Source organism: Ornithorhynchus anatinus, chromosome 1 (assembly GCF_004115215.2).
Source record: "Ornithorhynchus anatinus isolate Pmale09 chromosome 1, mOrnAna1.pri.v4, whole genome shotgun sequence".
Classification (NCBI taxonomy): domain Eukaryota; kingdom Metazoa; phylum Chordata; class Mammalia; order Monotremata; family Ornithorhynchidae; genus Ornithorhynchus; species Ornithorhynchus anatinus.
The window spans coordinates 96,446,816-96,473,883 of record NC_041728.1 but is presented as its reverse complement, the minus strand read 5'-3'; the positions used below and the strand labels follow the sequence as shown (position 1 = coordinate 96,473,883).

The window sequence follows — 27,068 nt, the reverse complement described above, 5'->3', positions numbered from 1 at the left end:
GAGGGAGGGGACTGCAAGCCCCGCCCCCCTGGGCGGGGGGAGCGGCAGCCAATGGGATGCGAGCATTGAGAAGGGGGCGTGGCTTCCCGGCTCTTCCCTCCTCCCGCCCCCCTCCCTCCCTCCCTCGGGCCTGCTGCAGCCAGTCCTGCAGCCTCGGGTGAGTGTCTGCGTTTTGGACGCCTCTCCCTTCCCTTTTCCCTTTCCCCTCCGCATTCATTCATTGAGTACAATGCTTTGCACACCGTGAGCGCTCAATAAATACGATTGCATGAAGGAATGATCATTTGATGCAACCCTATTTAGATCATTCAGTCGTATTTGGATCATTTCTTCATGCAATTGTATTTTCATGCAACCGTATTTAGTTCATTCAGTTGTATTTACATCATTCCTTCATGCAGTCGTATTTACTGAGCGCTCACGGTGTGCAGAGCATTAATTCGGTGGTATTCATTAACAAGAATAACCATAATGTTGGTATTTGTTAAGCGCTTACTATGTGCAGACCACTGTGCTAAGCGCTGGGGGAGATACAGGGTCATCAGGTTTGTCCCACGTGGAGCTCACAGTTTTAAACCCCATTTTCCAGATGAGGTAACTGAGGCACCGAGAAGTGAAGTAATAATAATAATGTTGGTATTTGTTAAGCGCTTACTATGTGCAGAGCACTGTTCTAAGCGCTGGGGAGATACAGAGTCATCAGGTTGTCCCAGGTGGGGCTCACAGTCTTCACCCCATTTTACAGATGAGGGAACTGAGGTCCAGAGAAGAATAATACTGATGCTGTTGGTATTTGTTAAACGCTTACTATGTGCCAAACACTGTTCATTCATTCATTCAATAGTATTTATTGAGCGCTTACTATGTGCAGAGCACTGTACTAAGCGCTTGGGATGAACAAGTCGGCAACAGATAGAGACAGTCCCTGCCGTTTGACGGGCTTACAGTCTAATCGGGGGAGACGGACAGACAAGAACGATGGCACTAAACAGCGTCAAGGGGAAGAACATCTCGTAAAAACCGATGGCAACTAAATAGAATCGAGGCGATGTACAATTCATTAACAAAATAAATAGGGTAACGAAAATATATACAGTTGAGCGGACGAGTACAGTGCTGTGGGGATGGGAAGGGAGAGGTGGAGGAGCAGAGGGAAAAGGGGAAAATGAGGCTTTAGCTGCGGAGAGGTAAAGGGGGGATGGCAGAGGGAGTAGAGGGGGAAGAGGAGCTCAGTCTGGGAAGGCCTCTTGGAGGAGGTGATTTTTAAGTAAGGTTTTGAAGAGGGAAAGAGAATCAGTTTGGCGGAGGTGAGGAGGGAGGGCGTTCTGGGACCGCGGGAGGACGTGACCCAGGGGTCGACGGCGGGATAGGCGAGACCGAGGGACGGTGAGGAGGTGGGCGGCAGAGGAGCGGAGCGTGCGGGGTGGGCGGTAGAAAGAGAGAAGGGAGGAGAGGTAGGAAGGGGCAAGGTGATGGAGAGCCTTGAAGCCTAGAGTGAGGAGTTTTTGTTTGGAGCGGAGGTCGATAGGCAACCACTGGAGTTGTTTAAGAAGGGGAGTGACGTGCCCAGATCGTTTCTGCAGGAAGATGAGCCGGGCAGCAGAGTGAAGAATAGACCGGAGCGGGGCGAGAGAGGAGGAAGGGAGGTCAGAGAGAAGGCTGACACAGTAGTCTAGCCGGGATATAACGAGAGCCCGTAATAGTAAGGTAGCCGTCTGGGTGGAGAGGAAAGGGCGGATCTTAGCGATATTGTAGAGGTGAAACCGGCAGGTCTCGGTAACGGATAGGATGTGTGGGGTGAACGAGAGGGACGAGTCAAGGATGACACCGAGATTGCGGGCCTGCGGGACGGGAAGGATGGTCGTGCCATCCACGGTGATGGAGAAGTCTGGGAGCGGACCGGGCTTGGGAGGGAAGATGAGGAGCTCAGTCTTGCTCATGTTGAGTTTTAGGTGGCGGGCCGACATCCAGGTGGAGACGTCCCGGAGGCAGGAGGAGATGCGAGCCTGAAGGGAGGGGGAGAGGACAGGGGCGGAGATGTAGATCTGCGTGTCATCTGCGTAGAGATGGTAGTCAAAGCCGTGAGAGCGGATGAGTTCACCGAGAGAGTGAGTGTAAATGGAGAACAGAAGAGGGCCAAGAACTGACCCTTGAGGAACTCCAACAGTTAAAGGATGGGAGGGGGAGGAGGCTCCAGCGTAGGAGACCGAGAATGATCGGCCAGAGAGGTAAGAGGAGAACCAGGAGAGGACAGAGTCCACTGTTCTAAGCGCTGGGGGAGATGCAGTGCTCTGCACGTAGTAAGCGCTCAATAAATACTATTGAATGAATACAGGGTAATCAGGTGGTCCCACGTGGGGCTCACAGTCTCCATCCCCATTTTATAGATGAGGGAACTGAGGCACAGAGAATAATAATAATGTTGGTATTTGTTATGTGCTCACTATGTGCGGAGCATTGTTCTAAGCGCTGGAGGAGATACAGGGTAATCAGGTTGTTTCACGTGGGGTCACAGTCTTCCCCACATTTTACAGATGAGGTAACTGAGGCACCGAGAAGTGAAGTAATAATGTTGGTATTTGTTAAGCGCTTACTATGTACATCACCCTGATTCTATTTATTTGCCATTGTTTTTATGAGATGTTCTTCCCCTTGACTCTATTTATTGCCATTGTTCTTGTCTGTCTGCCCCCCCCCCGATTAGACTGTCTGTCTAAGCCTGTCAAAGGGCAGGGACTGTCTCTATCTATTGCCGATTTGTACATTCGAAGCACTTAGTACAGTGCTCTGCACATAGTAAGTGCTCAATAAATACTATTGAATGAATGAATGTGCAGACCACTGTTCTAAGCGCTGGGGTAGATGCAGAGTAATAAGGTTGTCCCTCGTGAGGCTCACAGTCTTAATCCCCATTTTACAGATGAGGGAACTGAGACACAGGGAAGTGAAGTGACTTGCCCAAAGACAAGTGGCATAGTCGGGATTAGAAACCACGTCCTCTAACTCCCAAGCCTGGGCTCTTTCCACTAAGCCACGCTGCTTGTATTAGTGTCTGTCTTCCCCTCTAGAATGTGGCTTCAACCAGCCAGACGTCAGAACTTTTTCAGCATAGTCCAGAATTGTTGCTATGGGGAGTACCTCTGCAGGTAAATTCCTGCTTTCCCAAATGCTCTGCACCCAGAAAGCGCTCAATAAACACCATCGATGGATCGGGTGTGAAGACATTTCCTGTCCTCCTCCTTAGCTTTGACCTGTATCAGCTGTAACACCCAAGTACAGCTCGTATCCTGGTGGCCTAAGACTGGACTTGTGTTTATGCCAGGGAATTTTCTGAAGATTTCCATGCTAGGAAGCTCAAAGCGAAGGGAAAGTAACCAAGGTTTCTCTGAATGCCTTTAAACCTTATTGTACTTGTTTATTGTATTTGTCTTCTTCCAGGATGGAGAAAAAGAAAATATTGATGAAATCCAAAGTTGCTTCTTCCAACCTCCTGAGTGCTTTGCATTCCTTGTATCAATTTGGCCACTTCTGTGATGTAACAGTCCACACGGTGCACCTCGGGATCCAGGAAGAGTTTCCCGTTCACAAGGCGGTCCTGGCTGCCTCAAGCAACTACTTCAAGGGCCTCTTTCTCAGAGACGAGATGACGGACGTTAAAAGGCGGACCGTTGTTTTGGATGATATCTACACAGAAGAGTTCACCTCCTTTCTGGAATTCGTGTACACCGCCAAGATGGAGATTGAGCCGGAGAAACTGCAGCGGATGCGGGAGGTGGCTGAGAGACTGGAATGCAAGGATCTTCTTGACATTTGCGAAGAGGTGAAGGCAGAAGGTGAAATGGGAGGCCTGGATCTAAGTGTGCACTGGAAAACTCAGGTGTGTGAAAGTGGGGCCCCCTGGGCCCGTCACCCCCAGTCCGAGCTGGCCCGGGGGAGCGGTTCTGCCCCTGTCGTCGTGACGCCCGTGAAGAGGCAGCTGTGGGAGGGGCGGAAACGTGGGCCGGTGATATCCGGCGGCAAGCCCCGCGAAGGCCAGGCGGGGGGCCCCGACCGAGCCGACCCGGTCGGCACGGACGGGAAGACCGGGAGGACCCGGGGAGTCCAAACGGGCCCAGCCCAGAGCGGCTCCCCACGGGCTGCCAGCTTGCCGGAGAAGAGCGGTCCCCTCCCCCGGCTTCGCCCCGGGGCGGACCCCGGAGAAACCCGGTTAGTCATCAGAAAGGTGCGGTCAGGCCAGGAGGGCTACGAGACCCTAGGCGTGGCCCGTGGCCCCGGACCCCTGCCCGGCGCCTCCCCGGCCCCGTCAGAGACCTACGCCTGTGAAAAGTGCAACCGGCCCTTTCATTTTGTCAAATCGTACCAGGCACACATGGAGGCGGAGCACGGGATCCACGTGGTCGTCCAGTACAGCTGCAATCTGTGCCTCCAGCTCTTCTCCAACAGGCAGAACCTCCGGCAGCATCGGCTCACCGTCCACAGCGACCAGCGGCGCTTCCCTTGCGCCGTCTGTGACAAGAGGTTCAAGCGCCGGAAGGACATCAACGACCACGTCCGCAGGGTACACGAGAAGAAAAGGACCCCGCAGGCTTGCCCCTACTGCGACAAGCTCATCAGCTCCAAGTGCGGTCTGACGGTCCACATCCGGACCCACACGGGCGAGAAGCCCTATAAATGTGGAGACTGCCCCGCCTGCTTTGCCCAGCGATCTGCCTACAACACCCACGTGAGGTACAGCCCTTTCTCCTCCGGCTGGCATCTCCCCGACGTCCGTTGGGGCCATGCTCGCTCCCCGTGTGCCAGGGTAATGATGATAATGATGGTATTTGTTAAGCGCTTATTATGTGCCAGATACTGTACTATGCGCTGAGGTGGTTAGGAGCTAATCAGGTTGGACACAGTCCCTGTCCCATGTGGGGCTCACAGTCTCAATCCTCATTTTACAGATGAGGTGACTGAGGCATAGAGAAGTGAAGTGATTTGCCCAAGTTCACACAGGCAAGTGAAGCAGCTGGGATTAGAAACCATGACCTTCTGACTCCCAGGCCCATGCTTTTTCCACTACGCTATGCTCCTTTCAGCATGGTGGGGAAATATCTGGGCCGGCTCACCCAGCAGATGAAAGTCTTCCTCGACCCATCAACCTTGGGCTGCAAGCCTGTGCAACGTAGGCTTGTCCGGGGTTCTTGCCTTCCCTTCTGTGTCTTCTCTGCCCTTGAATTATTTTTTTAATGGTATTTGTTAAGTGTTTGTTATGTACTAGGCCCTGTACTAGCACTGGGGCAGATACAAGCTAATAATAATAATAATAGTAATGGTATTTGTTAAGCGCTTACTATGTGCCAAGCACTGTTCTAAGCACTGAGCATTGTTCTAAGTGCTGATCAGGTTGGATACAGTCCATGTCTCACATGAGGCTCAGTCTTAATCCCCATATTACAGATCAGGTAAGTGAGGCACAAAGAGGTGAAGCGATTTGCCCAAAGCCACACAGCAAATGAATGGTGGAGCCAGGAGTAGAATCCAGGTCCTCTGACTCTCAGGCCCCGGATTGTTCCCCTAAACCGTGCTGCTTTCCAAGGATTTGGGAAGGATTTGGATTTGGACCCTTTAGGCACTTGATGTTCACCCTGCCCTCAGCCCCATAGCACTCACTTAATAATGTTGGTATTTGTTAAGTGCTTACTATGTGCAGAGCACTGTTCTAAGCGCTGGGGTATATACAGGGTAATCAGGTTGTCCCACGTGAGGCTCACAGTTAATCCCCATTTTACAGATGAGGTAACTGAGGCACAGAGAAGTTAAGTGACTTGCCCACAGTCACACAGCTGACAAGCGGCAGAGCCGGGAGTCGAACTCATGACCTCTGACTCCGAAGCCCAGGCTCTTTCCTCTGAGCCACGCTGCTTCCCCTATCCTTATCCTATGACGGACTTACCTATCCGTCATCTATTTTAATGTCTCCCTCCCCCTCTTGTGGGCAAGGAATGTGTATACCAACTCTCTTTTGATGTACTCTAACACTGAAGTAAGGTACAGTGCTTTGCATGCAGTAAGCACTCAATAAAAGCATTGATTGATTCTGAGTCTGCCACAGATTAGGTAAGTGCTTGAGAAAATACAATAGAATTAGTAGCCCTGAACCCTACCCTTGGGGAGATGGACAGGTAGGGACAATCAATCAGTCACTGGTATTTATTGAGCACTTACTATGTGCTAAGTGCCTGAGAGAGTACAGTACAACAAAGTTGCCCACAAGGAGCTTACTGTCTGGAGGAGAAGAAGGGAATGTGTGAATAACTACTTAAATAGAAGACTAGGTAAATCAGGTGATACAGAAGTAACCCAAGTGGTTATGAGTCAGGAAGTAGCATAAAACATGGGCAGGGAATGTGTCTATCAACTCTGTTATATTGTACCTCCCAAGCGCTTAGTATAGTGCGCTGCACACAGTAAGCACTCATAAAGTACGGTTGATTGATTGATCGATAAAATTGCTGAGGAGGAAGTAGAGAGTGTATGATCTGGGCAAAGAAAAATTCAATGGGGAAGACATCCTGGAACAGGGTAAGACTTTGGAAGGGCTTTGAAGGTAAGGAGTTTGAATAAGCGGAGGATTTCTTTGCATGAGAAGGGCAGAGGCTGGAGAGATGAGGTGGAGGGGCGGTGGGTAGGTTAGTTTGGGAGGCATGAAGAGTGTGAGCTGGAGTTCAGTGAGCGAAGAGATTGGAGAGGTAGTCTTAGTAAGAGGGTGTCTAGGCACTTTCTATGTGCAGATCATTGTCCTAAGCACTTGGGGAAAGCTGCAGAGGTGAGAGATGGTCGTGGCCCCTGGCTTTCCAGGAGGTGTCGCAGTCTCAAAATCAGATAGTGATAAACATAATAGGTAAGACACATTCCCTGCCAACAACGAGCTTATGGTCTAGAGTGGAAGACAGACATTAATATAAATAAATGAATTAATATAAATTATATAGAAAAGCAGCGTGGCTTAGTGGAAAGAGCCTGGGCTTGGGAGTCAGAGATCGTGGGTTCTAATCCCAGCTCCATCACTTGTCAGCTGTGTGACTTTGGGCAAGTCACTTAACTTCTTGGTACCTCAGTTGCCTCATCCCCAACCCCACGAGGGACAACCTGATTACCTTGTATCTCCCACAGCGCTTAGAACAGTGCTCAGCACATAGTAAGCGCTTAACAAATACCATCATTATTAAGATGAAATAGTATCTGTACAAAGCCACATAAAAAGTACAGAATTAGGCAATTAATCAGTCATTTATTGAGTGCTTACACTGTGCAGAGCAAGAGGACAATACAGCAAAAAACTGACACATTCCCTGCCTACAATGAGCTTACGGTCAAAAGCGGGAGACAGACATTAATATAAATTAATTTCAGATATGTATATGAGTCCAACAAGTCCAGTAGTGAAAGGGAACTTTGGGTCTCAGGGTGCGACTGCCTAGGCTATCTAGAGTCCCGGCATATTCCAAGGTTTTAAAATTGGTAGAGTCCATCCGCTGCCACTGCTTAAATCCCTTGTGGCTCCAGGTGGCTATGCCTTGTCGAGGGTACGGGCTCCGGGTGTCACGGAGGACAGTGGGCAAGGGTGATCGCTGGGTTTTTTTTGTTGTTGTTGCTGCTGTTGTTTTTATGATGTGTGTTAAGCACTTACAGCGTGCCAGGCCCTATTCTAAGCGCTGGGTAGAAACAAGGTTGTCAGATTGGACACAGTCCCGCCCCACATGGGGCTCACAGTCTTAATCCTCATTTTACAGATGAGGGTACTACGTCCCAGAGAAGTGAAGTGACTTAACTCAAGGTCACACAGCAGACAAGTGGTGGAGCTGGGATTATAACCCAGGTCCTTCTGACTCCCAGGCCAATGCTCTGTCCACTAGGCCACACTATTAGGCCATTCCTCCAAGAGAGAAGTATGAGTGAGACACTTGACGGAAGCCTTTGAGTCAGAAGTCAGGAGACTTAGCACGAGGCCAAGGGGAGTGGGTAAGCATTGGAGAGTTTTGAAGAGTAGAGGGGATGTATGCAGAGCAGTATTTCAAAAAAAGATCCCCCACATGGGACATGGATGATGTCCAACTTTGCATATAACCCAGTGCTTAGTATAGTGCCTGGCACATATTAAGCCCATAACAATAACCATTAAAAAAAAATCTGTTGGATTTGGAAAGAAGATCTTCACTGGTGACTTTGAAGCGAGTGGTCTCAGTGGAGTGAAAGGGGCAGAATCTGGTTTGTAGGATACTAGTAGTAATAGAATTTAAGCGCTGTATTAAACATTGGGAAGGAGTTCATGGGTAGTAATTACACACAGTCCCTTGAGGATAAGGGAAGGATGAGAAGATGGGTGGGCAGCAGAGAAATAATAAATTATTGTGTCAGCCTTCTCTCTCTCTCTGATCTCCCTTCATCCCGTCTCTCCCCACTCCAGTCTATTCTTCATTCTGCTGCCCCGATCATCTTACTGCAGAAACGCTCTGGGCACATCACTCCCATCCTTAAAAACCTCCAGTGGTTGCCTGTCAACCTCCACACAAAACAAAAACACCTCACTCTTGGCTTCAAGGCTCTCCATCACCTTGCCCCCTCCTACCTCACCTCCCTTCTCTCTTTCTACTGCCCACCCCATATACTCCGCTTCTCTGCCGCTCCCCTCCTCACTGTCCCCCGTTCATGCCTATCCTGCCGTCGACCTCTGGCCCACATCCTACCGCTGTCCTGGAATGCCCTCCCTCCTCACCTCCACCAAACTAACTCCCTTCCCCTCTTCAAAGCCCTACTGAGAGCTCACCTCCTCCAGGAGGCCTTCCCAGACTGAGCTACCCCTTTTCCTTCTGCTCCCTCTCTGCTCCCCTTCTGCCCTCTGCTCCCTCCCTCTTCCCCCCTTCACCTCCCCTCAGCTAAGCCCCTTTTCCCTCTGCTCCTCCTCCCTCCCTTCCCCTCAGCACTGTGCTCATTTGTATATATTTTTATTACCCTATTTATTTTGTTAATGAGGTGTCCATACCCTTGATTCTATTTATCGTGATTATGTTGTCTTGGTTTTGTCCGTCTGTCTCCCCCGATTAGATTGTGAGCCCGTCATTTGGCAGGGATTGTCTTTATCTGTTGCCGAATTGTACATTCCTAGCGCTTAGTACAGTGCTGTGCACATAATCAGCGCTCAAGAAATACTATTGAATGAATGAATGAATGGCAAATACAATACTCAGCACCGGTGTATGTACAAGATGATCAGGCTGGACACAGTCCCTGTCCCAGTGGGACTCATAGTCTAAGTAGGAGAAACAGCAGGTATTGAAATGATGAAAACCAAAAAACCCCATAAAAGATAAGGACAAATATACAGAGTAGAAATGAAGAAGTAGTGGGTCAGAGCGGCTGAAGGGACGGCAGAGTTTTGGACCCCTCACAGCCCAGAATCCATCAGTGGCAGTCGTGGTAACAGTGATAGCCACAGCTGACACTTCCACCTAAGGTTCCACCTGGAGAGGAGGCTCACCCTGTTACTGCTTCTGGCCTCCTTTCCTGCTGTGGATGTGCAAGCCTGGCAGGAAATGAAGCCCCAGATGTTGAGGGCTAACTGTCATATTGTGCTCTCCCAAACCCTTAGTACAGTGCTTTCCACATAGTAAACGTTCAGTAACTATTGTTGGTTGATTAAGAGGGAGGTGGGCAGAGAAAGTGTCTTCCAACTCTTTATATTGCTCTCACCCAAGTACTTAGTACGGTGCTCTGCACACTGTAAGCATCCAGTAAATATGATTGATACGGGTGAGGCAGCAGGGCTGTTCAGTGGTTGGGGACACTTGTCGTGAACAAGAGAGGGTGAGGAAAGGAGTTGGCGAGGAGATGGGGGCGGCAGGTTTGGAGAACGCTTTCAAGGAGTTTGGGCAGGAGGGGGACATGGGTGAGGGGATGATAGCTCGGGAATGCAGTGAGCTTCAAAGAAAGTTTTGTGTTTTTTTTAGTAGGATATGAAGCCTTTGACCTCTCGTCTAAAAGTGATTTCTCCAGACACCAAAATTTGAAAAAATAAAGGTGGTGGGAAGGTCGACTCCACTTCTGTTTCAAATTATGCTTTTTCATGTGGGAGGATTTGTCTTCTCTAGGCTGTAAGCTCATTGTGGGCAAAGACTGTATCTGGTTATTGTTATATCGTAGTCTCCCAAGCACTTAGTACAGTGCCCTGCGCACAGTAAGGGTTCAATGAATACAAATGAGTGAATTCTCTGATTACATTTCGGTTGGTTTTTTTTTCCCCCACAGAAAAATCCATGAATCCGGACAAGACAGGAAACCTGTGCCAGTCTACTGGATGGTGGTACCACCTCCAGACAGATCGGAGAGCACTGACTATGAAATCGCCGTCACCAAAGAAACGTGGGCTCAGACGTCAGACACCAAGTTGCGGACAGAGAAGTTGCAAACAGAGACAGGAGACAAAGACAACTTGGACTATGAAGAGGAAGCCGGCAATTTGTCCATTACCAAAATTGGCTGTAGGCGCGACGGAAAAGACCAAAAGGACAAAGATGATGACGATGAAATGGAAGCCAGTCGAGAAGAGGGAGGCAATGATGAAGACCAAGGAACGAGTGTGAAGGGTGAAGAGGAGGGCGACTATGACATACGATATCCGGAATCTGAGCCGGAGGACAGCCAGGAGAAAGAGGAGGTTTGCACGGATGATGGCTCGTCAAATGAGAAAGAGACAGAAGATAATGAATCGGACGAAGACTTTAAAGGAAAGACGGTACCCGAGATGGAAGAAGCAAAAAAGTCAACTTACGTGATAACCTGCGATAAGTGTGACCAGCAGTTCGTCTCCCGGAAAAAATACGTAGATCACTGCAAGGATGTGCATCAGTCTCTCCCTGGGAAAGTGTACCAGTGCGAGATCTGCAGCAAGTCATTCGCCAGCTACAACAGCTGGAAGGAACATCGGGCCTGTGTGCACACGGAAGAGAGGCAGTTTGCCTGCACCCTCTGTAATGCCACCTTCAAGCGAAAGCGAGATGTCAGGACGCACTACGTGCGGAAGCACGAGGGACGAGTCAAACGGCCCCTCTGTTCTGTCTGCGGAAAGATTTTGAGCTCTAGGACAGCACTGGTATTTCATATGAGGACGCACACTGGAGAGAAACCTTATGAATGTGGAGTTTGTCACTCCAAATTTGCCCAACCCTCCCAACTTAAGATTCATACCAGGTTAGCCTATCCCTGGGTCACTTCATGCCCCTGGTCCGGCCGTTTTGGTTTGTTTTCCCCTTCTCAATGTTCTCCTCACCCAAATTTCTATCTGCCTTTACCCTACGTATCAAATTTCTAGAAATAGGAATAATAATTGTGGTATTTGTTAAACGCTTATTGTGTGCCAGGCACTCTACTAAGCTCTGGGGTGGATACAAGCAAATTGGGTTGGACACTGTCCCAGTCCTACGTGGGACTCAGAGTCTCAATCCCCATTTTATAGATGAGGTAACTGAGGCACAGAGAAGTGAAGTGACTTCCCCAAGACCACACAGCAGCCAAGGGGCAGAGGTGGGATTCCTAGAAATATAGGAATAGGAATGACTTTTTAGGTCTGGAATCAGAAATGGACTTTTCGTTCTTTATCTTGCTCAAGGTGGTTCATTTTGCAAAACAAAATCTTTATTTCATTCAACAAAACAAAGCAAAAAAACCCCATGAAAATTAGTGTAGCACTTATTTAAATCATCAAAGCGACCAGTTTTAAGTCACATTTTTTCATGGTAGTTTCTAAGCACTTACTATGTCCCAGGAACTGTACTGAGCACTGAGGTAGATAGAAAATAATTGGGAATTGGGTTGGACACAGTCCCTAGCCCACATAAGGCTCACAGTCTAAATCCCCATTTTCCAGGTGAGGAAACTGAGGCACAGAGAAGTGAAGTGACTTGCACGAGGTGTCACGGCAGACAAGTGGCAGAGCTGGGTTTAGAACCCAGGTCCTCTGACTCTCAGATCTGTGCTCTACCCACTAGGCCACGCTGCTTCTTAAGTAGAACATTTGCCTGGGATACTTGCAAAGACTATGCCATCTATTCTGTAAGTTATTACTTGCGTTGTCTCCCGACTTCTGCAAGTGGAGATTATATAAAATGAATAATTTGGAAACTTTAAAAGATGATGCTTCAGATTTCTTATATCTTGCCAGTTAAATTAAGGTGTAAATGTTAAATGAAAGGGTTTTTATGTCAAAAGGACTTTGGAAGTGGAAGAAGGGATGCTATGTTTAGAAAGGAAGAAAAGTAATATTTTGATTTCTCATTCTCAACACAGAATGACTAGGGAGACTGCGGGTATATGGGTTATCTCCCACCCATCTCCCAACCTGCCATATGAAATTTTTTGTTTTAATGGTATTTGTTAAGCGCTTACTATGTGCCAGGCACTATACTAAGCACTGGGGTAGATACAACTTACTCAGGTTGAACAAAGTTGATATCCCACAAAGTTGATGTTGAGTGGGGTTCACACTCAATCCCCATTTTACAGATGAGAGCACTGAAGCACAGAGAAGTGAAGCGACTTGATCAAGCCTCCAGAGCAGGCAAGTGATGGACCTGGGATTCGACCCCAGGTCCTTCTTCTCTGAACCTTTCCCCCACCATCCTCAGATACCCTCTGAGTGTCTCGGGAAGGAGCAGAGAAGGGAATGTCATTGTCCCCGCAGGGAGCAGTGGCTGCCGTGTGTCTGGCAGAGTTTCAGGAAGCCCGTCACCCCCGAACCCCTCCCAAGAGGGTGGACTCGACCCTCCACACCTCTGATGATTGGGAGGCAACAACTGCTACTTTGGCAGGGGGAGGAGCTGAGAGACCCTCCCATGGTCATCCTTCAGATCCAGACAAAGCACAAGTGGGTTGGTGCTGTTGACAGGGAGGACCTAGCTGAGAAAGAATGCTTACTGACCGCGGGGGGCAGAGGAGGAGGGAGGCGGCAGATGATTGGGTCTTTTAGTGGAGTGTGCCCTAGGGTGCTTTGGGCTGGCATCTCCTTGAGGAGAAGTGCCTTATCTGCTCCAGAAAGCTTCATACGTAAGCGAATTGCGTCTAAGCCTAATTCAGTCAGTCAGTCATATTTATTGAGCGCTTACAGTGTAGAATACAATTTAACAGACACATTCCCCTGATGATGATGATAGCATTTGTTAAGTGCTTACTATGTGCCAAGCACTGTTCTAAGCGCTAGCGGAGATAGAAGGTAATCAGGTTGTCCCACATGAGGCTCACAGTCTTGATACCCATTTTACAGAGGATGTAACTGGGGCACAGAGAAGTTAAATGACTTGCCCAAAGTCACACAGCTGACAAGTGACGGAGCCGTGATTAGAATCCATGACTTCTGACTCCCAAGTCCATGCTCTTTCCACTAAGCCATACTGTCTTACAGTCTAGAGGGGAAGATGGTCATTAATATAAATAAATTACGGGTAGATGCATAAGTGCTGTGGAGCTGGGATGGGGATAAATGAAGGGGCAAGTCAGAGAGACACAAGGGAGTTTGAGGAGAGGAAATGAGGGCTTAGTCAGGGAAGGCTTCTTGGAGATGTGCCTTCAGTTCGGCTTTGAAGGTGGGGAGAGTAATTGACTATAAGGCTTTGAAGGGAAGTGAGAATAATGTGGGCACATCTGTGTGCCCTTCCCTGCATCATCAGAAGGGCCTGTGTGTGGGAGATGCTTAGCTCCCCATCACCGGGACAAGTGTATTCCCTTGACCTTTCTCTGAAGGTCGTCTCTCCAGATGGTGGAACTCCGACTTGCACAAACCTTAGAAAATAACGGAAGATTCCATTTTTGCTTCACAGGTGGTCCTGTGAAATGGGAGGATTTGTCCAGAAACTTGACTAGCTGAACACTCTGGGCCATGACTTCGATAGTCCCTTGTCCTTTGGGCCATGACTTCAATAGTTCCTTGTCCTTTTTAAGCTTTGAAAAACAGCATGGCCTAGGAGAAAGAGCACAGGTCTGGGAGTCAGAGGGCATGGGTTCTAGTTCTGGCTTTGCCATTTGCCTGCTGTGTGATCTTGGGCAAGTCACTGCACTTCTCTGGGCCTGTGTTTCCTCACCTGTAAAATGGAGAATCAATACCGGATCTCCCTCCTACTCAGAACCCCTGTGGGACAGGGACACTGTGTCCAACCTGATCATCTTATATCTACCCTAGCATATAGTACATGCTTGACATGTAATAAGAACTTAACACCATGATCATTATAATGATCATTTTAAACAATAGACTATTCATTCAGATGTATTTATTGAGCATTTACTGTTTGCAGAACGCTGTACTAAGCGCTTGGAAAGTACAGTTCAGCAACAGTTAGAGGCAATCCCTACCCAACAACAGGCTCACAGTTTAGAAGACTATCCCCACTTGTCTCTATTTGGACAACTAGCCAATGAGGACCCATGCATTTATTTGGAAAAGTCAAAATGAAATCGCTTGTGGGTTTCTCACTTCAGTATTGACACTTAATGCTCATCTCTGTTTACTGAATGCAGGTCTCATACCGGAGAAAAGCCATATATTTGTGAAGACTGCGGGGCCTGCTTTGCAGATAAAGGCAAATTAACAGGTCACAAGAGGACTCACACGGGTGTGTATCTACTACCATAGGGCTGATTATTCATCAGCATCAGACAGAGAGCCACCACTTACCTGCTTCTGTGTAATTATCCCTCTGCAAATGCAGATGATTGACAGGACTAAATGCTGCTAGCTCTGCAGACTCACGGCCTGCCGGATCACGTGGCTTCCCAGATAGAACAACCTGTGCTGCTGCTAGGTAAACCGGCAGTCAGATCCTCTTTAAAGTAGTAATGATTTCATTGGCATAACTTCTTCTGTGCTTGTTTATTTCATATTTGTTAAGCGCTTACTCTTTGCCAGGCACCGTACTTAGCGCTGGGATGGATACAAGCAAATCAGCTTGGTCCCTGTCCCCACATGAGGCTCACAGTTTTAATCCCCATTTTGCAGATGAGGTAACTGAGGCACAGAGAAGCTAAGCGACTTGCACAGGGTCACACAGCGGACAAGTGGCAGAGTCGGGATTAGAACCCAGGTCCTTTTCACTCCCAGGCCTGAGCTTTATCTAATAGGCCAGGCTGCTTCTCAGCATGGAGCTGAAGATGATGATATAACAGTAATAATAGTTGTTAAATGTATACTGTGTGTCAAGCAGTGTTCCAAGGACTGGGGTAGATACAAGTTAATTAGGTTGGACACAGTCCCTGTCCCACATGGAGCTCACAGACTAAGTAGGAGGGAGAACTGGTATTGAATCCCCATTATACGCTTGAGGAAACTGAAGCCCAGAGAAGTGAAGTGACTTGCCCAAGGTCACAAAGCAGGCATGTGTTAGAGCCGGTATTTAGAACCTAGGTCCTCTCCCTCCCAGCTTGTGCCCTTTCTACCAGGCCACGAAAAATGCTTCCTTTTTGTTATTCATCCACTCTCCCTTTTGGAGGAGATGACAAATTATTTTCCTCACCTCCAAGACAGGAAGCAAAGCTTGCGGAACCTGCCTGAGATCAGAGTCATTTGGTGGCCTAGCCAGGCCTGAAGACTCCTCTGAGCAGATCCAGGACTTTCATTCATTTATTCAATCAATCGTATTTATTGAGTGCTTACTATGTGCAGAGAACTGTACTAAGCACTTGGACTTCCAGGAGCGGCATTTACCGGGAATGTAACTGTGAGGGAACCAAGTTGTGTGTGGCTCAAAGACACGCGCTCCTCATGTCGGTTTCGGGGGAGTGCTCATGTGTGTTAAAGTTTTTGATCCAGAGGCAAAGTCTTCTGGCTAGTCCCATTTTGGCCACCAAAAGATTGACTAATGAAAACTAGAGTCAACTTTGCAAAGAGGTTGGATAAAATCCTTTGGGAATGAACTTCCTTAAAAAGCTTTGGACCGGAGCTTTGGGCAAGTCACTTGTCCTGTGCTTCCGTTTCCCCATCCATAAGACTGAGATCACTGCCTTACCTGGCTTCCTTTCTTATGCAGTTGTGGTGGCAAATACTACGAGGCATCATGGCCTGGTGGGTAGAGCATGGGCCTGGAATTCAGAAGGACCCAGGTTCTAATCCCAGCTCCAGCACTTGTCTGCTGTATGGGCAAATCACTTCACTTGTCTGCCTCAGTTCCCTCATCTGTAAAATGGGGATTAAGACTGTGAGCCCTAAATTGGACAGGGATTGTGTCCAACCCGAATAACTTGTATCTCCCCCAGCGCTTAGTACAGTGTCTGGCACATAGTGAATGCTTTTAACAAATACCATTTAAAAAGTTGCATATCTCTGAGCATTCTTATCAATCAGTGGTATTTATTTGAGAATTTACTGTGTAGAACACAGTACTAAGTGCTTTGGAGAGAGCACAATACAACAGCGTTGGTAGACCTGCCTAGGGGGGAGACCATTAATATAAATTATACTATTACTTGGGTTCTAATATTATCAATCAATCAATCAACTGTACTAAGCTCTTGGGAGTACAGTACAACAAAATTAGCAGACAAGTTTCCCAGCCATAATGAGCTTATAGTATATTGTGTTTAGCTTCTGGAGAATAGGTACCTTGTAATAGGCATATAGTTGAGTAGTCAACTTAATAACGAAATATCATCTTCATACTGGTGGGAATAGTATCTAGACTGCAAGCTTCTCGTGGGCAGGGATCTAGTTTACCAACTCTCTCATATTGCAATCCCCCCAAACGCTTTGTAAAGTATTGTGCATGCTTTAAGTGCTCAACAAATTACATCGATTGAACAGAGGATGTGATTGTGGAAAGTGGACAAAGCAGAACTTGTCATTTCCATCCCATTGAAATTAGGCAGATATCAGTATTTTGTCAGTAGAGACAGGGGAAAAATACCCAGCCATGACAGTTTCTTTCCTAGGTTTTCAGAGTGGCACAGAAAGAATGTGCCTCTGGGTTTTTTCATTTCAGTTTCAACTTGCCCCAAGGGGAAATCCATTGTGTCAGCCTGGGTTTCAATCAAGCGCAAAGCCTTTAGAATGTAGCAGGAACAGAGAATGATGGAGAAAATTTTACAACAGGGATGGGGTAACTGGGGAGCTTGCACAGTCAAGAAGCTTAGGGAAAAAGTTGTCAGAAGCTATTTTGAAGGAAAGTGGTGGAAGGAGGTGACATACCTAGCCAGGCCAACGGGGTGAATATGAGGAAATCATCAGCATTGCACAGATTGAGTCATCACAACTGCGTTGTCTCTTTTTAGGAGAACGCCTCTTTAAATGTGATGTATGTGGAAAACATTTCGCCACCAATGAATATCTAAAATGCCACAAGCGGTGTCATCTAGGAGCCAAGCCATATAAGTGTGATGTGTGTGGGAAGACATTTGGACTGAGAGCCTCTTTAGCCCAACATAGCAATGTCCATGCAGGTAAAGACAACTCTCGGGAATAAAGTAACTCTGGCGATCTTAGCAGGGAGCCTAAACAAATACACTCACTGATATTGAAGAGAGGTATTTGTTGTTGTTTTTAGTAGTATTTACTGAGCGCTTGCTATGTGCTAGGCACTGTACTAAGCACTGGGGTACAGACAGTATATGTCCCACATGGGGCTCACAGCTTTGAAGTGAATAGCTTCAATGGAACATAGTATGCACTTAACAAGTATTGTAATAATAATTATTATTAAAATGTGTTTCCACCTTAGAGCTGGAATAGGAAAGGAGGGGTGGGCTGTGAGTAGAGGGTGGCAAGGATGGAGAATTGGGAGGACACCTGCTCCCTGACCTGGGCTCCAGGCAGAGGGCTTGATAGATACTGGAGCGTGTTCCTTCCATTTCTGAATAACCCCACTGGGCTGGGTGGGGTTAGATTGCTGTCTCACAAATGCTTAGTGTTCTGTACCCTGTCCTCACTTCCCACTCTCGATGATCAGGTCTCCGCTCTCAACTCCACCCTCTCTACTCATCTCAACTCTCTCACCCCCCTTTCCTTCCGCCGCTCTCGCTCCACTAACCCACAGCCCTGGATCACCTCCTCTGTCCGCCTCCTACGCTCCTATGCTCGAGCTGCTGAGCGCTGCTGGCGAAAGTCCAAGCACCAAGCCGACCTCACACACTTCAAATTTATCCTTTCCTGCCTTAACTCTGCCCTCTCCGCCGCCAGGCAAAACTTCTTCTCCTCCCTTATTGATACCCATGCCCGTCACCCCCGCCAATTGTTCCGGACCTTTAACTCTCTCCTTAGGCCCCCTGTTTCTCCCCCATCTCTCACCCCCAGTGATCTGGCCACCTACTTCATTACAAAAATCAACACAATCAGGTCTGAGCTCCCCAAAGTCACCCCCCCCCAACCCTCTCCCCTACTTTTCCATCCTTCCCTGCAGTATCCTCAGAGGGGATCTCCTCCCTCCTCGCAAGTGCCACCCCCTCCACCTGCGCTTCGGACCCCATTCCCTCTCACCTTATTAAAAACATCGCCCCTGCCCTCCTCCCTTCCTTAACTTCTATTTTTAACCACTCAATCTCCAATGGCTCCTTCCCCTCTGCCTTCAAACATGCCCACGTCTCCCCCATCCTAAAAAAACCCGCTATCGACCCCACTTCCCCTCCCAGTTATCGCCCTATCTTCCTGCCACCCTTCCTTTCCAAAATCCTAGAACGAGTAGTCTACAATCGCTGCTTAGAATCCCTTAACTCCCATTCTCTCCTGGACCCCCTCCAATCTGGCTTCTGTCCGTCCCCTCCATTCTACCGAGACTGCTCTCTCTAAGGTCACCCATGACCTCCTTCTTGCCAAATCCAATGACTCTTACTCCATTCTAATCCTCCTTGATCTCTCTGCTGCCTTTGACACTGTTGACCATCCCCTCCTCCTCCACCTTATCTCACCTTGGCTTCACGGACTCCATCCTCTCCCGGTTCTCCTCTTATCTCTCTGGCCGGTCATTCTCGGTCTCCTTCGCGGGCGCCTCCTCCCCCTCCCATCCTTTAACTGTTGGAGTTCCTCAAGGGTCAGTTCTTGGCCCTCTTCTGTTCTCCATTTACACTCACTCCCTCGGTGAACTCATTTGCTCTCACGGCTTTGACTACCATCTCTACACAGATGACACGCAGATCTACATCTCTGCCCCGTCCTCTCCCCCTCCCTTCAGGCTCGCATCTCCTCCTGCCTCCGGGACGTCTCCACCTGGCTGTCGGCCCGCCACCTACAACTCAACATGAGCAAGACTGAGCTCCTCATCTTCCCTCCCAAGCCCGGTCCTCTCCCAGACTTCCCTATCACTGTGGCCCACAATCTCGGTGTCATTTTTGACTCATTTCTCTCATTCACCCCACACATCCTATCCGTTACCAAGACCTGCCGGTTTCACCTTTACAATATCGCCAAGATCCGCCCTTTCCTCTCCACCCTAACAGCTACCTTACTGCTATGGGCTGTCGTTATATCCCTGCTAGACTACTGTGTCAGCCTTCTCTCTGATCTCCCTTCCTCCTCTCTCGCCCCGCTCCAGTCGATTCTTCACTCCGCTGCCCGGCTCATCTTCCTGCAGAAACGCTCTGGGCGTGTCACTCCCCTTCTTAAACATCTCCAGTGGTTGCCTATCAACCTCCACTCCAAACAAAAACTCCTCACTCTAGGCTTCAAGGCTCTACATCACCTTGCCCCTTCCTACCTCTCCTCCCTTCTCTCTTTCTACCGCCCACCCCGCACGCTCCGCTCCTCTGCCGCCCACCTCCTCGCCGTCCCTCGGTCTCGTCTATCCCGCCGTCGACCCCTGGGCCACGTCCTCCCACGGTCCCGGAATGCCCTCCCTCCTCACCTCCGCCAAACTAATTCTCTTCCCCTCTTCAAAACCCTACTTAAAACTCACCTCCTCCAAGAGGCCTTCCCAGACTGAGCTCCCCTTCTCCCTCTACTCTAACGCCCCCCCTTCACCTCTCCGCAGCTTAACCCTCTTTTCCCCCCATTTCCCTCTGCTCCTCCCCCTCTCCCTTCCCATCCCCTCAGCACTGTACTCGTCTGCTCAACTGTATATATTTTCATTACCCTATTCATTTTGTTAATGAAATGTACATCGCCTTGATTCTATTTAGTAGCCATTGTTTTTACGAGATGTTCTTCCCCTTGACTCTATTTATTGCCATTGTGCTTGTCTGTCCGTCTCCCCTGATTAGACTGTAAGCCCCTCAAACGGCAGGGACTGTCTCTATCTGCTGCCGACTTGTTTATTCCAAGCGCTTAGTACAGTGCTCTGCACATAGTAAGTGCTCAATAAATACTATTGAATGAATGAATGAATGAATGAATAGATGCTCAATAAGTACCATTGATGATAATGACTGGATTCCCAAATGGGGATCCTGTCAGTCCTAGCCTCTGGGGCTGTGGAGTAGGGCACAGAGAGGCTCCAGGAGGGAGTGTGGGCCAGACTCAGACATGAGGCAGGTGGAGGAGGAAGAGAGGAGGCCTCACACATAGGGTTGAATGCTGAAAGGTTCAGACCCCATTTTGAACAGTAAATTTCCCCATTTTAGATGGTAGAATCAGGAGCCTGAGTTTATTCTCTACCATTCCACTGAACCCTTGTTCTCCCCCCCCACCTCCCAGTTGGTATTTCTTAGCGCTTACAGTGTGCCAGGTATTGTACTGTGTTAGGGTAAATACAAGGTTGTCAGGTTGGACATGGGACTCACAGTCTTGATTCCTATTTTATTCATTCATTCAATCGTATTTATTGAGTGCTTACTGTGTGCAGAGCACTGTACTAAACACTTGAAAAGTATAATTCAGCAAGAAATAGAGACAATCCCTGCCCACAACGGGTTCACAGTCTTGAAGGGAGGAGACAAGCATCAAAACAGGTAAACTGGCATCAGAAGCATTATTATAAATAAAAAGAATTATAGATATATATAATCATCATTAATAAAAATAAATAGAATTATGATCGTAAATATGTACATATACACAAGTGCTGTGGGGCAGGGAGAGGAGGTAGAACAAAGGGGTAATTGAGGCATAGAGAAGTAAAGTAATATTAATCGAGGTATTTGTAAAGCTGTTACTATATGCCAGGCACCGTTCTAAGTGCTGTGGTGGGTACAAGCTAATTGGTTTGAACACAGCCCCTTCCCACTTGGGGCTCATACTTTTAGTACCCATTTTACAAATGAGGTTACTGAGGCACAGAATGGTGAAGTGACTTACCCAAGGTCACACAGCAGACAAGTGGTGGTGCTCGGATTAGAACTCAGGTCCTTCTGACTCCTAGTAGGATTTTTTTGTTGTTGTTTCAAGTGCTGTAATTTAAAATCTATGTTGTTTTGAAAAAGCCACAAAAATGTATTGTATTTTGTTGTGATTAACTGTGTAGTGTAAACCTAATAATTTTGTTATGGCTTTTCAGTTTTGCATATTTGCTTTACTTTTGTGCTGCTCATCTTTTTTTTTTACTGACTTTGTAAGATTTGTTTTATCAAAGCAATTATGTGGTGACTTGCCCCTGTCGTGAATTTTTATAGGTTTTCTACTCTCTCCACCAGGCCACACTGTTTCTCCATTCCCAGCTTCCCACCCGGTCCCTCTGAGTGACGAAATAAAGGGTTGGATGAAAAACAATTTGAAAAGATCTTGTGCTCCAGACCACTATCAGAACCATTTGGCATCTAGTTCCAGGAACCTGTGGGCTGGTAGCCGGCTGATGTTGTCCTGGATTTCCCTAGAAGCAGCCTGCCGTAGTGGATAGAGCACAGGCCTGGGAGTTAGAAGGTCATGGGTTCTAATTCCAGCTCCACCACTTGTCTGTTGTGGGACCTTTGGCAAGTCAGTTCACCTTTCTGTGCCTCAGTAACCTCAACTGTAAAACTGGGATTGAGACTGTGAGCTCCATGTAGGACAGGGACTGTGTCCAACCCAATTTGCTTATATCCAACCCAGCGCTTAGTACAATGCCTGGCACATAATAAGTGCTTAACAAATGCTACAATTATTAGTAATAATAGTAGTGGAGTTTCCCACTTTGCTTCAGGCAGCTCTTGTTTTAGGATTTGGGTGTTGAAGGACATTATCTCATCGGCTTTGGCTTCTGATTTCAGAGACTCGCCCCTATTTTTGTGAGCAGTGTGGGAAGACATTCACACAGCAAGGAGCCCTGAGACGGCACCAGCGAATTCACACAGGAGAAAAACCATACAAGTGCCGGGCTTGTGAGCGAACCTTTACGGACATGTCTACGCTGAGGAGACACGTGTCGGTAGGTGACATCCCTGAAGCCCAAGTGGGGTGTTCCTTTGCTTGAGTTTTAAATGGGCGGTTATTCCGATAGAGATTTAATCACCCTGAACCCTTACCATCGCTCTCATAATACCGAATCTTCTATTGCTTTGTAATCCACAGCTGCTAGAGTTAGAAGCCCAAGAGGACAAAGAGCACACTTCCTGCTGGTCAAAGTGTCATAAGATGAAAGGGATAAACCCGGGAGGGGTCACAGTGAAAGGGGGGTGCTGACGGCTCTGGTGGGCTTGGAGGTACCTAAAATGATAATGATAATCAGTGGTATTTAATGAACGCTGAACTATGTGCAAAGAATTGAACTAAGCACCTGGGAGAGGACCATACAATAGTAGATATTTTCTTCTAGACTGTAAGTTCATTGTGGGCAAGAACTGTGTTTTGTTGTTATATTGTAGACTCCCACGAGCTTAATATAGTGCTCTACACACAGACTGACCGCAACGATCTTAAAATCTAGAGGGAGAGACAGACAATATAAATCAGTAATTTACAGATTCATGCATAAGTGCTGTGGGGTTGAGGGTGGGGTGAATACTGAGGGCTCAAAGGATACACATCCAAGTGCTGCATAGATAATGTAGAAGCAAGAGGGAGTCGGGGACAAGGGGGCTTAATTGGGGAAAGCCTCTTGGAGGAGCTGTGACCTTATAGTAAAGTTTTGAAGGTGAGGAGAGAGGTGGTCTGGCATATATGTAGAGGGAGGGAGTTGCTGGCCAGAGGGAGGGTGTGGGAAAGGGGTCAATGGCAAGATAGGCGAGATTGGGGCACAGCGAGCAAGTTGGCCCGTATTAGGAGATCAGTCAGTGTGGTGTGATAGAAGAGGGCGACCTCATGAGTCCTTTAAAGCCAGTGATAAGAAGTTTCTGTTTGATGCAAAGATGAATGGGCAACCGTTGGAGGATTCTTGAGTGGAGAAGCAACGTGGCCTAGTGGATAGAGCACAGACCTCGGGGTCTGAAGAACCTGGATTCTAATTCCGCCTCCGCCACTTGTCTTCTGTGTGACCTTGGGCAAGTCATATCACTTCTGTGCCTCAGTTACCTCATTCGTAAAATGGGGATTAAGACTGTGAGCCCCATTGTATCTACTCCAGGGCTTAAAACAGTGCCTGGCACAAAGTAAGTGCTTAACAAGTGTCATAAAGAAAAAAAGAGTGGGATCATGATTTACAGCAGCTCCCCTCTAGACTGTAAGTTCACTGTGGGCAGGGAATGGGCCTGCCAGCTGTGTTACGGCATATACTCCCAAATGCTTAGTACAGTGCCCTGCACATAGTAACGGCTTAATAAATGTGACTGATGGATTGATGGATCCTCTTTATTAAATCAGCCCGCTGGCCTCTGGTAGACTTGGCACCAAAACTGTGTGCCTTTTATAGCCAAAGGAATCTAAACTCTCAAATGCTTCCCAAACTCTTCCCCTCAGTTCCCAGCCCATCAGAGAATCCTTCATTCTGAGCAACTTCCTCTTTTCTTTTGATGAGGTAATGTGGGATCCTCTCCTCAAGAAAATTCCTGTTTTGACTTTGGAGATAAACAATTCTAATTCCCCCACCTTGTTGGTAGACTGGAACATTTTCCTTGAGAGATTGCTCAACAAATATGATTAAATAATAATAATAATAATAATGGTATTTGTTAAGCACTTACTAAGGACAAAGCATTGTTCTAAGTGCTGGGAGGAATACAAGGTGATCAGGTTGTCCCATGTAGAGCTCACAGTCTTAATCCCCATTTTTCAGATGAGATAACTGAGGCACAGAGATGTAAAGTGACTTGCCCAAAGTCACACTACTGACAAGTGACAGAGCCGGGATTAGAACCCATAACCTCTGCCTCCCAAGCCAGAGGCTGGCGGAGGCTCTTTCCACTGAGCCACACTGCTTCAGTAAATGAATACAACTGCCTGTGACCGCCTGCCATAGAAACCGCCGGAGTCATGAAATAAATCCAGCGTTTGGCCGAAGGTGTCATTGTCCTTGGCAATTGCTCATGCCCCTGTCCATGCCAACTATCCCCCAGAATGCGCCCAGGTACCCACACAAGCCCACCCAGGTGCTATCCGGTCCTGCCTCTCAGCCAAACACATACATCCTATAGTCGAATCTCTGAGACTAATAATGAATTTCTGAGATATTTCTCTTTGCGGGAGCCTGGTGAGTTTAGATGGAATCTGCAAGAATCGTTTCCTGAAATCATTTGTTGAACCTTGTGTTTTTTTCCCCCGATTTATCGTAGGTTCATGACCGGACTGCACACTGGAGGAGTTTTTTGATAGACCTCACGACCAAGAAAGACCATAACTGGTCAAAAATTGAAACCTTAACAGACGTGTGTACAAGCGAGGAACCCATGCCTGAAATCTGGTCGGTAGACCAAGGTAGACTTTATAAGCCAGAAAACGCAGTTGTCAAAACAGCTGAAGCTAGGGCCCCTAACCATGTTTCCCATCCCAATGACCCCCCTCTGGTTTTCTTGTAATGCAAAAATCCTGAAAATAAAGCACAATCTCTTGATGAAAAATGAATTTACACAATTTGAAATCAAAGTTCCATTCTAAAACTTCAGTAAGGCATCTGTTGGAGATAGTATCATCCCCAGAGATCAGTTTTGGGAACAGATTTTAGTCTCTGGTCCTCTTTACAGTTTGAATTTATTACATTAACCAACAACAATCCTTGTTTATTAAACTATATGTACTAATTCTATAAACTACTGTCCTTATGCTTATACTTCTACTCTGTTAAGTTTTAGGAATGAAGAGCTCTGCTGGATCAATTACCCAAGACTAATTTATTTGTACATATTTTCTTGGCGATTGTTATCTAGAAACCTGATAAATCCAGAAACAGGAACTGGTACCATATAGTGCTAGAGTTTGAAACTTTTCCTAATTACAAATATAAGTATGCACTATATTTCACAACTCTGTGTCATACCTTTATTCATACTGGTTGGTTTATATCGTGCAAATGTAACCTATTGAAGCATTTTAACTACATTAAGCACAGACCTTTACTCATGCTATTTGGTTTATATCTTGCAATTGTAACCTATTTAAACATTTTAACTACGTTAACTGCAGAGTAGCCTATGGATAGTCAATCAGTGGTATTTATTGAGTGCTTATTGTGTGCAGAGCACTGTACTAAGCACTTACATGTCACTGGTTTGGACCAAGGCTGTCCCTCCTCCCCTTGCTTCCTTCCTTGCCCCTCTAGGGTGCCTGCATTGGGCCCCATTGCCCTTCTCAGAGCTTGGCCCAGCTTTGTCAATCACGAAAGCTGCGGGAGGTGGGAAGGAAGAAGGGAGGAACGAGAGCAAGGTGGTTAGGCAAGATGGAGGTGTTCTGAGCCGTCGCAGACTGGGGGAATGTTCTCCCTGGGCCTTGGGGCTCGGAACCACCCAAGGCAATTGGTGCCGGCCAGTTGGCAAGTCCAGGTTCCTTTTCTGCTGCCTCCAATCTGCCATTTGCCCACTTGGGATAGCCTCGAATATGGTGGCACTCCTGACTCTGACACCCATGCTTTAACAGATTCTTTATGTAGCATTCAATCAATGGTATTTATCCATTGCTTACTATGTACAGAGCACTGGACTAAGTCCATAAATGATTTCCAACTTTGAAGTAATGGAGAACCATATTGATAAGGAAGGGAGACTCAAAGCTCTTATTGATTAAAAAAAAAAGTACTTTCCAGACACTTAATTTCCCTTCTGCTGTCAGGCAATAAACACATTATATTGTTCAGACACAGTACTGTAGCTAGTGGCCTTAACTTTGGTTGAACTAATTAATAATTATGGTACTTGTTAAGCCCTTGTTCTAAGAGCTTAACTAGCAGCGTTAGTTCTTCTAGTATAGCTGAAAATGTCTTGCGGCTGGATTGTATGTATGAATTCATCCTTTAATCGTTGAAACTCTAACAGTTCAAAACTTAGTCTTTTACTCCTGCATTCTGCCTTTATTTAAAGGGGTTCATTTATTCAGGTGCTATCAGCAAGCGATTGACCGTCTGTGTAGGTGGAATGACCTTAGATACCTGATTACCTTAGAGTGGGTATAATTGGTAAAAATTCTACATATTTGTAATTTTATTTATTTGTATTGATCTCTGTCTCCTACCGCCCCTCCCACCTCCTTGGACTATAAGCTCACTGTGGGCAGGGATTGTCACTCTATTTTGTGTTGTACTTTCCCAAGTGCTTAGTATAGTGCTCTGTGCACAGTAAGTGCTCAATAAATAGGATTGAATGAATGAAGTAACAGTGTGGCCTAGTGGAAAGAGCATGGGCCTGGGAAGTTCTAATCCTGGTTCTGCTGTGTGATCTTGGGCAAGTAACTTCGCTTCTCTGTGTCTCAGTTCCCTCAAATGTAAAATGGGGATTAAGAGTGAGCCCCACGTGGGACATGGACTTTGTCCAACCTGCTTATCTTACATCTACCCCAACACTTAATACAGTGCCTGGCACATAGCACTTAACAAGTACCATTTTGCAAAAAGAGGAATCAAACTGCTTAGGTTTTGTAGGTATGAAGAGAGAAGACATTTACCAGAAAAAGCTCACACCTTTTATGTGAATAAGATGCATTCCTTTATTGACAACAGCTGGGAGTCAAATTGACCAATGCTCATACTGCAGTGAAAGAGCTACTGTGACAAGAACACAGGACTCCAGGCAAATAATGTAAAACAGCAAGCCCAGAGGGCAAAGGGCTACTGGCTGCAAAGGTAAGAGGTGCC

General features: G+C 47.2%; 1 protein-coding gene across 1 annotated transcript; it reads left to right on the top strand.

The window, feature by feature from the left end:
• Nucleotides 1-125: 125 nt before the first annotated feature.
• LOC100681146 (GDNF-inducible zinc finger protein 1-like) lies at nt 126-26,076 on the top strand. Its single transcript, XM_029058192.2, has 7 exons — nt 126-157; nt 3,439-4,728; nt 10,288-11,229; nt 14,548-14,642; nt 17,290-17,457; nt 22,126-22,283; nt 24,562-26,076. Exons 2-7 carry the CDS (start codon nt 3,440-3,442, stop codon nt 24,802-24,804), a joined length of 2,895 nt encoding a protein of 964 aa, XP_028914025.1. The 5' UTR covers nt 126-157; nt 3,439; the 3' UTR covers nt 24,805-26,076.
• Nucleotides 26,077-27,068: the final 992 nt, after the last annotated feature.

Excerpts from the sequence above, each read along its gene's own strand:
- LOC100681146 (XM_029058192.2), top strand. The coding sequence starts at position 3,440 with ATGGAGAAAAAGAAAATATTGATGAAATCCAAAGTTGCTTCTTCCAAC. Across the intron at positions 4,729-10,287 it reads GCCTACAACACCCACGTGAG|AAAAATCCATGAATCCGGAC; the intron begins GTACAGCCCTTT and ends TTTCCCCCACAG. Across the intron at positions 14,643-17,289 it reads TCACAAGAGGACTCACACGG|GAGAACGCCTCTTTAAATGT; the intron begins GTGTGTATCTAC and ends GTCTCTTTTTAG.